Here is a 19206-nt window from a genome sequence, read left to right as displayed (position 1 = left end):
AGTCATAGCAACTGCGAAGTAAATGATTTCCCAACTGATAAATATCTGAATAGACCTAACTTTTTTTGTGACAGTCTTTGGGGAAGCAGTAAAGGATGTATCTTTACAAAGGAGAAAGTGTTAATGCTTTAAATCACTGCACAAATATGCAACTACATTTTACATCTGAAGTGCTAAACTAGGAATTATCACAGGATATGACACTATTAATATCAATTAGTGCATTTAGAAAAGACAGATATAAGACATCACACTTTAAAAGGGAAAAAACAGGTTTATTCCATGCAGTTTACAATACACTAGTGTTATGAAAAAGAAGTTAAAAAAATACCCACACACATTTAATTTGTTAGTTTTGAAAGTGATGGTTAACTGTAACCATCTTCAAATTATTTGGGAAGCCCTAGCAGATTTTTTCCCAGGGAAATTTCCCTGAATTCAGTTTCTTGTCTGTGCCTGTGCTATGAGTTTTGCTTAATGCAAATGCATTAAAACCAAATCAAAACTCAAATTTTGCTGCAGTAAGAACACTTCAGAGATAATGAATTGGCACAAAATAAAGTGTTATTGCTAATCCACTATCCAGGAAATAACATGTTGCAAGTATGGCCACTCGGTTATAAGCACAAACAGCTGATGCACAACTAATTTTGAGACCAGTGATCTGGAGGAAAAGGTAAAAAAAAAAAAAGAACATTTGTTGAATTGGGTAGGTGGTCCTAAAGAGTGCATAGGAAGTAGATTTTTTTATAACTAGGTTGAGGTAAAGGTAAAGACAGAAGCAGGTGGAAAAAGCTGCCATTTGATACTTCTTCAGTTTGGTGATCTTCTTTCAGTTCCAGGTAGAGAGGTTGGCAACATTCCTTTTAAGAGTGCCTTGGCACTTTGCTTCATTCTAGCAAGTACACATGAGGCAAGTTAACGTGAGTAAAGCTGTGCATAAGCTTTCGGAAAATCTTCAGAAGTAGCAAGAATCATGTACAGTAAATACATTTATTCTTTACTCATTTCAGATGACGAGGCCTCAAAATCACAACAGGTCTTAGGTCAAAATTTAGGCTCAGCTTTCTAAGGCAAGGAAGAGCACTGACACAGAACCTCTTCCCCCTTCCACTCACCCCCAAAGTAGCAAAATAACTTCTAAAAGTTTCTCTCATTATGGTAGTTTTTAAGACACAACATCCTTAAGAGAACCCTCTGATGTGTCCAGAAAGCTGTATTTGCAGCAGTATCTATTCTGAGCTATCTATTCAGTATCTATACTGAACTTCTGAGAAGTTTATGCCTTGGTAGACGTTGCTAAAGTAAAGATCAACTAAATTGCAAAGAAATATTCTGTGACAATTTCCTGGGGCAGAATCTCCCTCAAAGCTTTTTTACTGCCAGTGCTGTTCATAAAAAGTTGTTAGATTTCAGCAAAGGTAATAATAAAGTGGAGGGTAAGTACTGCCCTCTCTAGTGTGCTCTTATCCAATCTGAATACTGAAAATCCAAGCCATATAGGAACACTTACATCTGCAACTGGTTCAGCCATTTGTAAAAATTATTTTAGCATCCATGAATTGAAAGGAAAACAGACTAGTTGTTTTTTAAACACTGTATGTCTCTGGAACCTCAAATTAGCCCTGGAAAGCATTTTAGCCCTTAGCATTTATGCTCTGAAAATGGAAAGAGTTCCTTCTGACAGTCATTTAGGCAATCTGGACAGTAAGATCTATTTAGCCCTTTAAAGCCTCTGTTCATTAAGAAGCCTTTAAAGACAGCTCCTGATTTTTGTGAAACAAAAGAAAACTTATATGACACTGAGTTCAGAGAGCCTTCCACTTTTTTTTTTTTTAAACTAAATATTTATACTATTTAAAGACTCAATAATTCTACACAAAAAAACCCACCTAAGATCCCAAGATTGTCCTTAAAACTGGAGATAACTGCAGTCTAAACTACAACCAAGTAACAGGCAGTAATCCTCGGACTTAAGTATTTCAATACTGTTGTGTTAGAAAAGACACTTCTCCAATGACCACTTGGATTTTAACCCTACTGTCTTAAGATAACAGACACTGTTAAAGGTGTAACAAAATTTCATCTCTTTTCAAGAGCCCCACAGTTCAAGGGCTGAGTGAAAAAGTTAATTTGAAAAACCTGAAACTTTTGATGTGGTGAGAGAATAAAAATTGGAGAATGCCACTTTCTGATTTTATCACATCTCAAGAGAACAAAACCCCAGACTTCATCTCCAGGCTTTCATTTGACTTCGATCTCCCTCAAAGTGCCCAGGAAAACTTCACTCTTCCCCCAGTACTTCCCAAGGAATACATTCCAGTATACCTGGGTAATTATAATCCAGACTCTATTTAATTCCACTGGACCAGATACTATTGCATTTTTGCACTCCAAGTTAATTTTTGTAATACTAATAAAAATTTGTAACTACTATGTGTTTATTTGCTGGTGGTAGCCCTCTACAGCTTAAACAGGGACTGACAACTCTCTACAACCTCAACAGACATCCACAGAATAGTGTGCTGTTATGAGAAGCACTGTTCTGATAACACTATCATCCTACTCAGCAAACTTCTTCCCCTTGTTGCATGCCTGCAACCAAGTTATCTTCTGTTTAATCTACCAGTTTTCATATTTCTCCTGAAAAAAACCAAAAAAATCACATCTCTCAGAAAAAGAGAAGATTGATTCCATTTTTGAATCTGCAGGAAACAGTCCTGTTTCTAATCAATCATAACTGTGCATTCACATTGGTAGAAATGGAGCTACACAGCTATTGTCCAAAGAAAATCTGAAAACAAAGAAGTCAGATGGATTCACCAAGCTTCATTTTTAAAGAAATATCTTCTCCTAATGCTAAATGCAAGATGAAAGGATCTTTCATCATTACAAGAAATATGAGTTTGAAAAAAACACAGTACACTTTCCAAGTTTTATGAGCATATGATTCTGATGACAGAAACTTTAGTAAAGAATTAAAAAAAGCTGCTTAATTTGATCAAGTCTTTGACACACAATTAAATTACTGTAGGATAAAGAAACTGCAATTAACCGTAATCCATGGAAATCCCACAGTAAGTAGGACAAAATCCCAGATAACCTTTGGGCTGGGAGCTGCCGAGTCAGAGTATACGTCTGGACAGTTATTAATGGACCATATGACATTCATGTCTTTGAGGACTCAGAATTACATGTCCACTGCAAACAAATTCTGATTCACTTGTCGCTTGAAGAAGTCAAAAGCATGTAATATAAAAATGTCACCTCCAATAAAGGAAAATAGCCTCTGAGAAAACTTAAGGCCAACAATATGCTGCTTGTTAACTCAAAGCACAAAATTGCTACAGCGGATTTGAACTTCTGTTTTCAAACAAGTTTTGCAAGATGTTTGTCATGTAAATGCATCTGAGGAATTTCATCTCTCTCCCTTCCTCTGCTTTATTCCTTCTGCTATGATCTCTTCGAGCTCAGGATCTAAAGTTCTAACCTGGAATACTGTTCTGATTTAAGGATAGAGGAGCTGTCTATGTCCAGAGTTAAGTCCAAGGAGTTTGTAGTACAGCTGTGCAGCTCCAGCCTGATAGTGAACCCCTCAGCTCTGCACAGTCACAGGCAATTCTCACGTAGGTACTCTCCAAACGGCAGAGAAGGAACAAAGGACTCTGGTTTAAACTATACATGTACATTGCTTCATCCTGCAAGATCTTAACAGATGAAGCAATGTTTGCAAAGCATGGTGATGCAGCTTGGATTTTAATGCAATTACCTTGTTACTGTCACTAACTTTATTTGAAACTGCAACAGTCAAACAAAAAGAAACTAAACTTATTTAGGGATAAATTCTTAATGCCTTGAAAAAAGCTGAAGAGAGCATTTCCATCTATCTGGAAGCCTCACATGATCACAAAAATTAAAGCAATAATGACAAAAGCAAGAACAGGAAAGTAGTTGGTTCAGGCGGTCTCAAACAACAGCATATTTAAAATAATTACAAGGTACCTGCAAGTTCACTCTTTTATTTTCTTCTTAAAATCTTTGTGAGGTATTGGAAACAAAGTGCAAAAAAATCTTAAACACTCATTTCCCTAAATTTAGCTGTGGTAGGGATACATTGTAAACTAAACTGCAGGTAATCTCATCATAAAAGCAGGTTTTAAAACTGAAAATATTCTAGTGGAAAAAAAAACCCCAAACCTAGAAAAAAACCACTCTTTTTACATACTCTAAATTTGTTCAGTTTGCTTAGTTTGTTACTCATGCTTTGCTGATGCAATTCTGGAAAATTTCAATTTATTAAATAACCTGTCCTTTTTGGGTTAAGTAAGAGAGGCAACAGAAATGCTGATTCAGAAGGATCACTGTGAAACTGGTATCTTGGGCATTAAAATCCACTAAGATCAATGCTGAATTACTCTGTAGAGCACATCAAGAAAACAAGTGACATGGTTAGCTGCAATTCCATGAGCCAGGGAGCTCAGAGAATTTGGTGGAGTCATACTGCTTAAAAACACAGTGACTACTGCAGCAGAGGAAATGTTTTAATATGCACTTAACACAGACAATTGTTATGCTTATTTTCAGATACACAAGATAATCTGTCGCTATTTAGAGGACATCTGTGTGCTCAAATTGAGATGATAAAATATGGGTACCTAAAAAAGTATAAAAGTATAAACATTTCCCCCTACACAATTACAATTTTAGTAAATTAAATTCAGTTTTAACTTCTTAAAAAAAGACAAAAACTGTATGTGTTGTGGTGGGGCCAGCAGCTTCCTGTGCAGACCACATCCAAGTCGCAAAATGCATTACAAATCCTTTCAAGCATTAGGCACACAGACAAAACATTTAGCCCACTGCTTAACCTGTTTAGTAGAAATGTTTCTTACAAATTGTTTCTCCAAACTTTTATCAATATGTAAGTCCTTTAAAAAAAATTCTAAAAAAAATAAAAGAAAAAAAGTAGAGCCTGGGTGTTTGAAAATCAGGTTTCCGTGTAAAGAATTACCTACAGTATATGCATAAAATCTGAAATGATAAGAATGAAAACTGTAATGTCTTTAGAATTTAAAACCATCCTGTAGCTCTTTGAAACCCCCCTCCATGGGTTCCATGAGTCAATGAAGCCAAGTTTTACACTGTCCATTTCATTAAGTGTTTTAAAGATGCACTAAAGATTTTGCTCAAAATATAGTGTGTCTTGTGTATTAGCCTGCATCAAGGACAAACTAACAAAGCTGCACCACATTCTGTTCACACACTGTTCTTAACTGCATAGTTGAAACTGTATAGAAAGAGAAAGGTTGATTACAGGTATCCTGAATATCCAAAGTAATCAGGTTTTTCAACTGAATGAGTTTATGTTCACACTAAGGTTGATTTTAATCTGAGTCATAGAGACAGGGGCCTAGGACTAGCCAGCTGTATTTCTGTAAAACCTTCCGCTCTAGAGAAATCTCTACCCTAATCCAACACGGTTCAATGTTTATAGGCATTTTATAAAAGCACAAACACACGTTTAAGTACAAACACCTCCAAAGAAACAGAATGTTCAGTTGGTCATTTTAAGTGAATTTTGATTCCACTTTCAAGCATGTGACCAGGACTGGAGCATAACTTTTGCAGGAGACTGTTTTAACAGAGAGAACATCAAGAATAACTCAGAGGAAGGCCATTTTCTCTGAGTTTAGTCTTCCCTTTGGGTATTAAAATAAGCTATCTATCCAGTCAATATATACACCCTTCAGAGAAACCTTTTCTCTGTTGTGTAACTTTTACACATGCTAGTTTCAGTTGATCTCCTAGGCTGTTATTACATAATAGATTATGTCGCAGAGCCATAAGGAATGTGCAGTATAATACAGTCAACTGGGGCTGACACTGATTCTGAAACAACATACGCCCAAATACTTGCATTTCTGGGCTGTAACGTGTGTGTGTGTGTGTGTGTGTGTGTGTGTGTGTGTGCATGCGTATGTCTGAAAGAGTGTGTGTGTGTGTGTGTGTGTGTGTGTGTGTGTGTGTGTGTGTGTGTAGCACCAATTACATTGTCCTTTTAAGGTTTACAATGATCAGTAGGAAAATGTCTCCAAACTGATCAACACTGGGTCGTCCAGCACCAGACATCAAGTGCTACATGTCTCCGAGGAAAATATGAGTGCATGGTCATTTCTTTTCAAATGACCAGTATCAATCAGCCAACAAGAGACTACAACCATGCACTACAACCAAAACTTAACACACACTCCCACATCATCTATTCCCATTATGTAATCTGGCAATGCTTCCAGAAGTTGACACCAGCTTATAGGCAAATATGGTTGAACCCAGATCAACAGAAAATTGTCTAAATCAGATTTTTTTCTTTTGCAGCCAAGCCTCTTCAGTGTGACAATTCACTGCATCTTCGAGTAAAAGAGAAAAATTGTCACCGTTCAATACTTTCTTCACATCCTGGAACCTCGTTCTTGCAAAATCTGAAATAGACCAATAAAAATTCTATAAATGAAAATTAGCTGTCATTCCTAAAGCACAGAGATCAAATAGCAACATAATGACTATTTTAAATAAGTGGTAATGTGTCAGGGACCTGGACTGAGGACATTCCTGGGGTCTGTGCTTTAAATCTGAAAAAAGACAGACTGATATGTACAATGTCTACTTTCAAATAGTATTAAATCAGATATAAAATACTGCTAGGAATTGAGTATTATTAATATATATAATTAATACATTAATAAGACTTAAGAGTTTGCAATTGTAAAAAGTAAGCCACTGCACCTCAGCTTAGTTCACAAGATCCTGAGGTCCTATGTGGTAAATTAACCTGGGTACTTCACTAGAAACTGAATCTTCATTTATCCTGTTCCAGTAGAATGTCCTTAAGTTTCTGAAGTTTCAGATGCAAATTGTATTCCATAAATTAGTACTGAAAACATGAACTAGTAAATCAAAATGTGCAGAAATGGAACACTGGGTGCAACGATGCACAAAGTTTTTAAAGGCCAAGTACAACCTGGCAAGATTTAAATCGACACCCATTCTACTACCACTTTGACTATTTTCTCTCCTTTTCTGTTTCAGTTTTTTTTGACTCCTCCAAAGAGGAAAGGATCCAAGTGTTAGGACTGACTGTTCAAGCAACAATATTTTAATGTTGCTGCTCTAAACTGAATCACAACCAGCAATAACGAGGTAAAGTGTCGTACTACTGTGTAGTAATTCAGAATTGTGTCAGCAGGCTGTAGAACCAGTCACGACAAAAGGCAAACAAAGCACTAAGCAAAGCTTCAAATGTACTGAGCACAAGTACTTAAGAATGTTAATCAATGAGTAAAAGTTTTATGATACTTCATTTTCTTTTGCTTCTGGATAGTCTTCCTAGTATGGGGAAGGGCTCTTTCTTTCAGAAGTTGAAAGCAAGCAAAAGTACAACCCCTAAACAATGGCAGAGCTACCCTCAAGATGGAATTTCCTTCTATTATGATCTTCGTGCAGCCTGATGTTGCAACAAACACTCAGTAACACATTCCAGCCCACAGAATCTGCCAGCATATTCAAACACTTCAATCTCTGTGCTTGTAAGGTAAAGGCTGGCAACTGCTTCACACAGCAGTTTCAAGTATGGTTTTAAATTTTACAAGTTGAGGTATTTGATTTCCTTTTAATACTGTTAAAATGGCTATTTTATCTTTCATAGTGACTGAAGTCAAGCAAGGTCTCACCTGCTTTGCCCAGCTCCATGGGATGTTTTTTAAGGGCTGGAGTTCATAAAACACCCATTACCATCTGTGTAGCTCAGGGACAGTTCAGAGGCAGTGTGGTGTTAGCCAAAAAACTTAAAATCCACTTCATAACTTGCTCACTGTACTCCCTCCTACACCTGGATCCAGCTTTGTGTGTACAAAGTTCTTTTCCATTTCAAATTCAGCTTTACTGTTTTGAAGGTATTGAAGACAGATGTCAGTGCAACTACTTTGAAAAATTTCCAAAATACAGAAAGATGTTTTCCACCGGCCATGTCATGCTTTATGGTAACATTTTAGAAGCAAACACCTCTTATTTCATGAAGATAATTCATGAACGTTACACATGACTATGTGTACTAAAGCAAAAAGCATTTCATATGAAACTGTAGGAAAGATGTAAGTGAATTCTGTGGGAAAAAAACAGGCTTTGTAAATTACTCAGTAACTGCTTGTGTAATATATACAAAAGGGACTAGATAAACTTACAGAAGACAGTGCCACTGATACCAGCTTGTGGTATGACAGTGCCATTGTAGCTTCCATACAGTGACCTGGATGAAGGCTTGAAGCCCAAATTCCCAGACTGAGTTTTACTGGAAGGTGGGGAAATATATCAGAAGTAGATATCATAAATCATAAATGCTTCATACTTAAATTCCTTCCCCAAGTATTTGCTGTTGATCAGAGCAGAGAACAAAATGCTGGAGTAGACACCCACAACAGAGATAACAGTCTGACCCAGCCAATGGAGTCAGTAAGTGAAACCATATCCAACAGAGACAAAAGCATGGCTGAAACAAGTATCTGTGCAACTAGAAAATAATACTGGATATATTAATTTTGTTAATATTCCCGATTTAATATGAAGTGCTTGAGTTCATTCATTCCTAGAAAAGTACTTGTAAGATTAATAGACTTAGAACTGTTTTCAGTAGCATCAGGAGCACATGCAATAAGATAAAGCTGAGCCAGATCTGGACACTGAATTTTGCACACTTTATCGAGCCAGTAATCCCAATATAAAGCAGAGAAGTCTATTCCATCAGGCAATATTTTAACACACTTTTCAGGGTACTTCTTCTGTAACCTTTACCTCTACTGAAGGTGGAATCATAGAATCACAAGAGTGGGTTAGGTTGGAAGGGATCTTAAGGGTCATCTCATTCAAACCCCTGCCATGGGCAAGGTCACCCTTCCACTGTCCCAGGTTGCTCCAGCCCTGTCCAACCTGGCTTTGGACCCTTCCAGAGATGGAGCAACCACAGCTTCTCTGGACAACCTGTGCCAGGTGTCTCACCACCTTAATGTTAAAAAGCATGCTCATCATTATATCCAATCTAAAGCTAGCCTCTTTCAGTTTAAAAACCTCACCCCTTGTCCTGTCACCATGAACCCTGGTAAAAAATCTTTTTTTCACCTTTCTTATAAGGCTTTTTAAGTATTGGAAATGCAGTAACATCGGCCCTGGGGCTCTCTTCTCCAGACCTAACAACCCCAACTGTCTCAGCCTGTCTTCACAGGAGAGGTGTTCCAGCCCACAGGCCATTTTCATCTCTCTCCTCTGGACCCACTCTCACAGGTTTTTTTTGTACTGGGAATCTGAGAGCTGGATGCAGCATTCCAGGTGGGATTTTGTGAGAGTAGAGTCGAGGGGGAGAATAATTTCCCTCAACCTGCTGGCCATGCATCTTTTGTTGAAGTCCTGGATAACTGGCCTTCTAGTCTGCAAATATGGCTGGCTCAAATTCAGGTTTTCACCTACCATTATCCCCAAGTCTTCTGCAATGCCGCAGTAAATCCATCTGTCATCCAGTCTGTACTGATACTGGGGGTTGTCCTAACTCTAGTACAGACTTGCTGTATAGAGGATTTTCTTTATCTTCATATTTCTGTTCTATTTTCCCTATAGGTGCACCAGATCCAAAGCCGGCTTAAAAATTCTAAACAATGCTGAATGAACACTCATGTTCTAGGGACCTGAATGTGATTGCTTCTTAGAGAAGCAGAACATGAAAACTATTTCTTCCCACTCAAAATAAAGCTACTGCTGATAGTAAAGTGTTTCAAGGACTGTGCCTCTCAGGGAGCTTAAGAATATTACATTCAATTCCAGCGGAGTGCCAGTTTATTTTGCTTCAATAAAGCCTCAGATTTGATCCATTCCTTTCAGCCACTCCTGAAGACCTAGCAAAAGGCTTTACACTACCCTAGCAGTAGCTTCTGTTCGCATCATTTCAGAAAATAATATCGGTTCTTTTGCAGCCAAGCGCAGCGACTTCATAGCATCACAGCGTATCCCGAGTTGAAAGGGACCCACAAGGATCATTAAGTGGCGATCCTGGCCTTGCACAAGACAACCTCAAGAATCACACCATGTGTGTGAGAGCATTGTCCAAACTTCAGAGATAACTGTAAGGCTGCTTTACAGCTAAAAAATTCAGGTATACAGGTGAAAAGCTGAAGTTTAATCTCATGCAATGGTACCTATCTTCAATTTATATAGGTTCAAGTGACCACCCAGAACATACCACTGAACATTCAATGCTATGTTACCTTCTGGAAACTAGAGAGTAGAATAAATATGAGTAGAATACTTAAAGACATATTAGGAAAAGTGCCTAAATTGTTTTTTCAGATGAAGCTTTTTTTGTGCTCTTCCATTTGTGACTTTTAATGTAACTTGATCTTCAATCAGATGTCAAACTACAGTGGAAAGGATCCTTCCCCAGAGTTGCTTCCTGTCATAAATACAACTGTAGCACCAAGATGACACTATTTACTTGTATTTGGCACATCTTTACTAAAAAAATCCTTAATTTCAAAGTTATCAGTTAAGACCACCTTTGAACTATGTGGCACTTCAATCAAGTTTGTTAAAATTATTGCCGAGTCAGATATTTAGTGAAAATGTATACAGTAAGTTTCTATCAGATGCCTCTACATGTAAAAAACCTATCTGACAGAAAAGCTGGTGCACATAAAAAAAGAAAGAAATTAATGAATGAAAAGCAATTCTGGCCCTAGAATCTACATGAAGAACTTTCCTTCTCAGCAAAGCTTTAAAGGTACTACTCACAGTACAGCTCATAAAAGCAACACAAATTATTCTGTCAGAGAAGCAATATCCAGAACAGGAATTCTACCTTTGCCTACCATTCCACAACTATAATCACAAACACACACACACCACCAGGACTTGCCGAAGGACAGCACTAGTAGGGGTGGGAATTGGATGGGGCAGAAAAGCATCTGGTTAAAATCCTAGGGCAGCTAGTGCTCACCATGACATTTACACTTAATCTGAGTCATTCATATCGTAATCCGTTTCTTCATCCTCACTCTGAGTGTCATGCAGCATGCAGCACGTATAGAAGGAAGGGAAAAGAAGAGATTGTAAGTGAGTCAGAGCTGCAACAAAGTACAATCCACTTACACCTGAAGCATCTGGCAATGACATTTATTCACTTTTACCTGGGACCTTCACTCTTTGTATAAAAAAGTAAGACAGCTGACCATTACAAGATGGAATGCAACAGATTTCATGACAATTTCCTCTTCCAAATATTGTGAAGCCAGCAGATAGACGTCAATAGCCAGGTCAATAAAGTGGTATGAAAGAGAAGACTGCTTGTGGGAATACAGGCTACCAGTAAAAGCCAGTGGAACCATTTATGATTAATTTCCTTTGCTTAGGTGTAGTAGCAGGTTACAAAGAAGTCATCTACTAACTTACTATGCTGTTAACTAAAACCAGAAAACACAAGAAAGAAGTCCCTAAGAATGAATGAAGGTGAAGCTTGATTAGATGGCTATCTGAAGATACTTTCACCTATTCTGAAAATCCAGGACTATTAACTGAAACTGAAGTGTTTGTCAATAAAAATTACATACTGGCAGGTCTTTTTTTTCTCTAACTCAGTCTGCTGTAAAGGTAATAGGAGGACTTTCTTATAATTCAGTCTCCCAGTACATGAACATATTAGTCTGTATATAAAAGTAGGTACCAGAATTTCTATCATATGAACTTCATGAAGACCAACTCAGACACTACAGAGACTAGAAGATAATGCTTGCTAAGAGGGAACTTTGGAGACAACATCTCCCAAAGTCAAGATTCCTGAACACAGCTGTCAGAAACCTCTCAAGAAAAAAAAATAATTATTTTTCCTTTTTTTCCCCAGTCACAACATATACCAATATACAAAAATATGATCTTTTAGAAAATACTATATAAAAGAATTATTCTTCAAGTATTGTCTATTAATTGCTAGCAACAGCTTAACTCTTCCAGACAAAAGGAGTGAATGTTTATATCTCCAACCAAAATTAACAGTAATTCCTATTCATCACAGTGGTCAAATGATGCTCTGCTCTCATCTCTGAAACAATGACCAAGCAACACATTAATGGAGACATCTAAGACAGCCTCTCTCAGCGCTACTCCATTTACACAGTCACAATGCAGTCTCAACTAGCTTTTGTTTTTTGTCTTTAACACTTGCATTTGATCCATATTTTCTTTTACATTAAGGATGCAATGTGACTCTGGCAACTTCTGAAACTACCTGAAGATGCACTACCGTTCTTTATGAAGATGTTTATTAAACATTAAAATTATTAAATCTCAGCCCTAAATTATCACCACACACCTCTAACATGTCAACTTTCAAAGTCTTCCTCAAGCATCCTGGCAAAAGCAGACCTAAACCAGGGTTTTGAAGGAGTAAGACATAGCTTACTCAGTTTCACTGTTTACCTCTGACTACATTGATCCTTTACAACCCATTGGAAGTTATATCTCTACAGTGATGAACATAAGTTACTCATTTCACTAGGGATCCAACATACAGCTTAGAGTATTTTTATAGTGCAAATTATAAAAATTATTCAATATGCGTAGCTCCATAAACATGTTACAAAGCATAGAAAGCAATGAAGTTTAATCTATTTGAGGCCTTAGTACCAGGACTCAGAACCATTCTTAGCATTATTTCACAATCAATTTCTTTGAAGGTGATTCTTGAAGAAGCAAGCTTTGATGTTTTACCAATTGTTTTCCATCTACATAAGGGAAATCAAAAGCTCTTAAGCAAACAACAGGTATAAGCATTTTGTCTGTCATTGTCATTTTGTAGTCATTGCCTCACACAAAGCAGCAATACAGTGATAAAAGCTGTTCACTACTCATGACACTGAATACACTTACATTACAGAACTGCTCTGCCTTAAGACTAGTCGGCTGTGGATTTACATTTTCCTTTGTACCAATTCTGAAATACAACTGTGTAAAATGTTAAGATACTGTGCCCATTACAATCTTTGTGTAAAGTTGGTTACTGAAAGTAAACTTGGTAGAACCCTGAAAACATTAACAAGTACCCTCATTTTATAACATATTGCACATTACTGTTTTACAGAGATAGCATCTTTCAAGTTCCACTCTCGACAGTAAGACTGCTTCAGCTGAAGTCAAGCAAGAAAACCAGTTTTTAACTGAACCAGTGTCATTCAAATGTATAAGAAACAAAACCTAGTTTCTCAGCTGTAAAGAGCAAGTATCTGCCAATACCTGAAAAAAAGAGTTACTGAAAAAGTGGAGTATCATATTTAAATAATTCAGGCATGCATAACAAATGCATGCTGACTGTACCATTTACAGTCCCTCATACAATGGACAGGGAATCATTATTAGTCTTGAACAAGGGGAAAAAATAACAATTAAATAATAGTCCAGAATGGAAGTAGATCTATCATGACTTGTGAAGCCCACCCAATTCAGCACCATTTCTTTAGTCCAGTGTCTAGTAACTCACCTTTGCTTTTTCACTGGGTTCACTGCTTGTGCCATAAGGAGTGTTATGCAATTCCTTTGAGACAACACACAGAAATTCAGCCTGATCTTCATTGCCGTAGTTATAGGAAGAACCAATACTGACCAGCTGAAAGATGAAAAAAAAGAAAGTAAATTGTATTTCCACATAAAGCAAATTTCATAAAGTCTCATGATTAGTACAAAGACTCCTCACTCTTCAGACTGTAGGCTGTGCCTGAAGCATAATTCTCCACTTCAGTGCAAATACATTTTGATGCTGACAAATACATTGACAATACACACTTTGATGATAAGATACACACGGGTTTTTTTTCTCAACAGTTACAGAATTAATGATTTACAGTTATAATTATCCTGTGAAAGAAAAGACTGTGGAGGCAGGCCAGTGGAGAAGTAGCCTGTTCCCTGTTTCTGTTATTTACTGGAAACCTTCCTATCCTCCAAAGTTAATTTTTAAAGTTTATATGTGGTATCTTAACGTGACATGATTTACATGTAAATGGCTGCATGCAGGAACCTTTTTAGCCTGAAGGGACACCCATCACTACTTACAGAATAATGGTATTTCTATTAAAACGTATTTTGAATGAACAAACAGAGTATTTGCATCTGACTGGAAAACAACAAGACACAGTGTGGTGGGACATCAAGATTAACATCTGAAATTCATACATACTGCTACAAGAAAGCTAATCAAGGAAGTGCTACAAGCAGAAGCCATGTATAATGAAATGCAACATATTTTCAAGTCCCTGCAGTCTCTATATATATTGAATGATAAATGACAATTTACTGAGAAAGAAGAATATACTCAACATCACTACTACTTCTTATGAAGCATGTTTTTCAAATGGCAGAAATTGTCTTACCTTACACACAATACACTTACCTAATGCTAGAAGCTTTACATAGCCTGCCTTTCCAAGCCAGATTCAATTCATATGTAGCTGTTTCATTTATTTTAAAGTTTTATTTCAAAAGCACAATAAGACAATGTGTGATCTACAAGATAATGTCAGATCTACTGACACAAAGTCCTAAAAATAAAACTGTTGTTACCCAAATTATATTTATTCACCAAATCACCACACATATACAGTAAGAGTGCCCTATTCCCAAATCTCCACTATACCATTCAAGTGCTCTAGAAATGGCCACACAGAAAAGTCCTAACTTATTTTTTTAGGGTAACAGCACTTAAAACACTGTAGTTATCTCTGTGAAGACAAATAATGTACTACCATTAGTCTAGAAGAACACCAAAGAGAGTAAAATATTTATTAAAGCATGAGAGATGAAGCCAAAATGAAATCCTGATCCAGAGGTTGTACTTCAGGGATTAAATTATTCCCCCAACAAAAACTGAAGTTAGACCAAGGTTAAAAGCAGCTTCCATATAGCACTGTCAGAAGAAAACAAAGCCTCACTGTACTTAGTAAGGAGGGGACAGAGATGTACAAATGCTCCTGAACTGCAGTAAGACAGCCAAGCAATCACTTCCACAGACGGACAAAGCCAACGTCTACATAGTGCAGCAAGGCAGTCTGTCTACATAATGAATCAACTTGATGCCAGGCCTAGGCACTGTAAAAAGTTTCTGGATGATATTACAGCATACAAGGCTCAGCCTTCCATGAGCAGTACTGGCCATCAAAATTCATCGCTCTCAAATTACATACTTTAATAACACCGAGTGTGACCACCAGAAACCTCCCCTGCCTTCTCCTCTTCTAACACCACTCTAGTTCTGCAAAATATATACATAATCAGTAATGAACACAGGCTGATCAAACATTAATATGTTAAAGACATTTTTTCAACCTAAACTGTGCAATGAAGTCACGAACACCCAGGTTTCTTAGATGCACCAATGCATATAAAAGACCTCATTTACCTTGAGATGTTAAATCAGCTAATCTTTCGCAATGAGCACTATGCAGTATGCACCATAACATATTTGTGTATTATAGAATCACAAAACCCACAGAGTAATAAGTTTCTTTGTTGCACAAGATGGACTAAGAAAGTATACTGAAAAGCTGGAAAATCAACCCAAATTTACTTCAAATATTGAGATGATTTGTTGATTGTTTTCCCTATCAACAAAAATATACACAAATTTTCAGAAAAAAATAGCAGTTAAGTTGCCTTAAACTCAACAGAGTGGTATAAAGTTTAAACTATACACTATATAGCAATTGCAAACCATTTAGAACAAATACAGTAACTGCTTCAATCATTAAGGTGAAAGGTAGGACATTGAACAACGTTTTAAACACACTTACAGGCTAGAAAACATTCAGAAAGCTTGCATACATATTTAAATAAAGCCACTCAAAATTCATGTTCTCTGAAGAGAAGTTTGAAGAATAAAATTCAAACATAAGACTTAATTAGTATACAGTTGACTGTTCTTGGAAAATGGCAATAACTTGCTATTAGGTAAGCTATGATAATTACCAGAAGGTAAAATACTTCTTTACTTATTGACCCTCTAAAGAAACAAATGACCTCTCTGAAAGTAGATACCATACAAGACCCAAACATCAGCCAAGTAATCAATCCTGCTTCAACCAGGTTGACAGGTCTTCAGTGGGTAGCTACTAACAAATGCTTCATAATTCAACTACATAAATTAACCTTTTGCACATAAGTCTTTTCAGGAGACATGGAAGACTGAATAGTTTTGGCCAGTTGGGTAGAACTATTAATTTAGCTGACTGCAAAACATTGAATGACTTTTTGCCACTACTGATCAGTTGATAAAGGCACTTTTGCAGAATTAGACCCAAGTTCCTCAAAACTCCAACTCACAATACTCTCATAAACAGTTTCGTATGTGTGCAGCTAAAAATGTATAATTTGAATAGTAGCAACTGCATGCTAGAAATGTAACTGTAGCTTTCTGAAATGATCAACAGTAAGGCTGACGGCAGAAAAAGAAACAATGGAAAATGATTGCCGATTAGAACGGATCTATTCTGTCAGGAACTGAGATCAGAAATATGTTTTAGCACTCCTATTCCAACTCACTTCATTGTTCCCAGTATTGGTGACAACACTTTAAGAAGAATGCTGGTAAAAAAAACTGGAAGACCACCCCTGCCATGTCCATCTGCCCCCACACTACCACCGCCATCCTACCCCCTAAAAGAAGCCACAACACACCAGAGTAATCTGTGGTATGAAAAACAGGTCAAAGGATTTCAGATTATCCAGACTACTGTTTCTCAGACTTTCTGAAAGGACAAACTGTTTTTGTTTTGAAGCCACATTTGCTTCATGTGGCTTAAATTACCAAGAACTTAAGGAAGGATAAAAGGACACGTTGAAACTGTAAATTCCATAGATTTGTATGCTTTTATATACATACATATGTACATACACATGCATGTATCTATTTTTCTGCATTGGCTTAACCTTTCCATGACCTGTTTCATTACACTCCTTTTACTAAAGCAGTGTGATCCTGTTTAAGCATCCTTATGAGCCCCAACAGTGCCAGAACTGAGCACAGGAAAATGGCAATGCTACTTATTGCAGAAAATTCATTAGATAAGGATCCATTACTGCTTGCATGGAATAAAGGTTGACGGTACTGGTAAACTGTCAGCTACAGCTAAAAAAGGGCATGAATGGAAAGCAGAATTATTTTTATTTTTATTAAATCAAGAGACATATAGCTATTGCTTCATGTGCCAACAGAGGTCACAGTTTTCCTGAAAAGACAAAGAAATCACAAGAAGGAACTTCCTGTCTCATAATAAGGAACCTTATTTTTGAAGTGAACTAATCTCATGCCTAACTGAACTGAGACAGATCTCAAAACCACACACGTTTCAGTAACATGCAGATGTTACTATACAGATTTGCTATATTGATTTAATAATACTGATTCAAAATCTATATAGTATATCTACCTGACAATTCAGCAATAGTATTGCTACCTCAGATAACCACTCCAGCTTGCACAAACAGCAGCCCAGTCATCTTCTTTCTTCTTCTTCTTCCTCTGCTTACCACTAAAGTTACTCATATTAACTAGCTTTTCTACTTCACCACTAATAACTTCCTTCTCCATTTTGTGATGGTCTGATTATCAAAAAACAAGTAAATTCTGTACCAATTATTCTCAAATTCTATCTTAAATATTCTTGTACTTTGAATATTACTGCTTCTACTTCAGATGTGGTGAACTCCTTGTACACTAGAAAGCCTGAAAAAACTCCATTTTTTAGTTTTTAATTATACTATCAGCTAATAGAATTAAATAAAATCCTCCACTCAATTTTTTTTTAGAGAATCAAGTTGTATGAATCTAAGAATGGACTTTATGCCTTTTAGACATATAATACATTTGTTCTGCCTTCCCAAAGGATTTGTAAAAGGTTATGAAGATACGCACGTAACAGCTCTTATAATTCAGCACTGATGACTGACACCAGGCCTGAAAGAATATTTATTTCAGGTCTCTTAATCCAAGAGTCAGACTTCAAAGCTTAATTATTTTAAATTATAATTTTTATTTTATTTTATACCTACATTAATTTCTTCACTGTCCTCCCCATCTTCCATTTTACAATGCTGACTTTTACTTTGAGGACATGAACACATGAATAACGTCATTCTGCCTGTACCCTACACATCCCTAAAAAGCCACAATTCTTTCTCTGTTGCCAGAAGTCTGAAAACCCCACATTTCACATTCCAAATGTTACCTATACAACTGCAAGAAACAGACAGTGCTTGGTACATTGAAAGAAGATTCTGGAATAAAGCAGAGTAACAGTCCATGTTTCAAATCTAGAATTTCATTATTAAGTGTCCATATAAAATCATAAGCAAAGCTTTGTTTCTATTAAGTCATTTCACTATCATGTTATTTTCATAACTTTATACTCATCTTCCAGACTAAATAACCACATATGTTGCAAGAAAAAGAACAAGTCTGTTGCCGCCCATATTGCTTGGTTTTATTAAGTTCAGAGGTAGTTTACCCCAGTTGCTCCCCGGTCATAAAGAATGGTTTGTCCCCAGGTGCCCATCATGGTAAACCCTTCCCATTTTTCCAGATTGTTCCCCATCCATCACCCTAATCCTGCCCCTAAGCCCTGTCAATCTATGTGAACCCCCACCTTTTGTTCCAGTTCTTTCCCTGCCTATCATCCCTTCCTCGACGCCCTATTGATTGTACAGTTGCTTTCCCCCCCCCCGGGTCCCTACCATTGGTCCTGCATATTGTAATCCCCACCCATAACCCCTCCGTGGCTGTTGTCCCATTGGTCACCATACGAGCCGCCCACGGTCCTTAAAACCTGGCGCATGGGGGTGCCCAGGGTCTCGGCTCAGACCTCTCCCCTGTGGTCCCAGCTCTGCACCTGTTGGAATAAACTTGTTCCTGGGAAATCGGAGGAGTTTGAGCACTCTTTCTCCCTTCGTCACAACCTGTGTCGCCCTGTAAGCCTCAACGCCAGAGCGCAGAGGAGCTCTGGAGGTTCCAGGTTGAGCCTCGCAGTGCTTGCCTGGTTCCCCACTCCTGCCGCTGACATCGGCCACAGCTAGCCGAGGCAAAAGAGGCCGATTCGGGCAGCGACAGATGGCGCCCAACGTGGGGCCTCTCGT

At 37.4% G+C, this 19206-nt stretch overlaps 1 protein-coding gene across 4 annotated transcripts in view; it reads right to left on the bottom strand.

The window, feature by feature from the left end:
* Positions 1 to 254: 254 nt before the first annotated feature.
* Positions 255 to 19206, bottom strand: part of KCTD5 (potassium channel tetramerization domain containing 5) — a 39813-nt gene continuing 20861 nt past the window's right edge. For 2 of the 4 annotated variants that reach the window (XM_058850210.1, XM_058850212.1), the window contains 3 exons: positions 13565 to 13690; positions 11033 to 11091; positions 255 to 6479 (listed from right to left, as the gene is read on the bottom strand). In XM_058850210.1, coding sequence (XP_058706193.1) covers positions 11047 to 11091; positions 13565 to 13690 — 171 coding nt within the window. In that variant the 3' untranslated portion in view covers positions 255 to 6479; positions 11033 to 11046. The remainder of the gene's footprint in view (positions 6480 to 11032; positions 11092 to 13564; positions 13691 to 19206) is intronic. The other 2 variants (XM_058850211.1, XM_058850215.1) reach the window with 1 other exon arrangement.

Source organism: Poecile atricapillus, chromosome 14 (assembly GCF_030490865.1).
Source record: "Poecile atricapillus isolate bPoeAtr1 chromosome 14, bPoeAtr1.hap1, whole genome shotgun sequence".
Classification (NCBI taxonomy): Eukaryota; Metazoa; Chordata; class Aves; order Passeriformes; family Paridae; genus Poecile; species Poecile atricapillus.
Note: the sequence above shows the minus strand (reverse complement) of the source record. Positions and strands in the feature narration are given on the sequence as shown.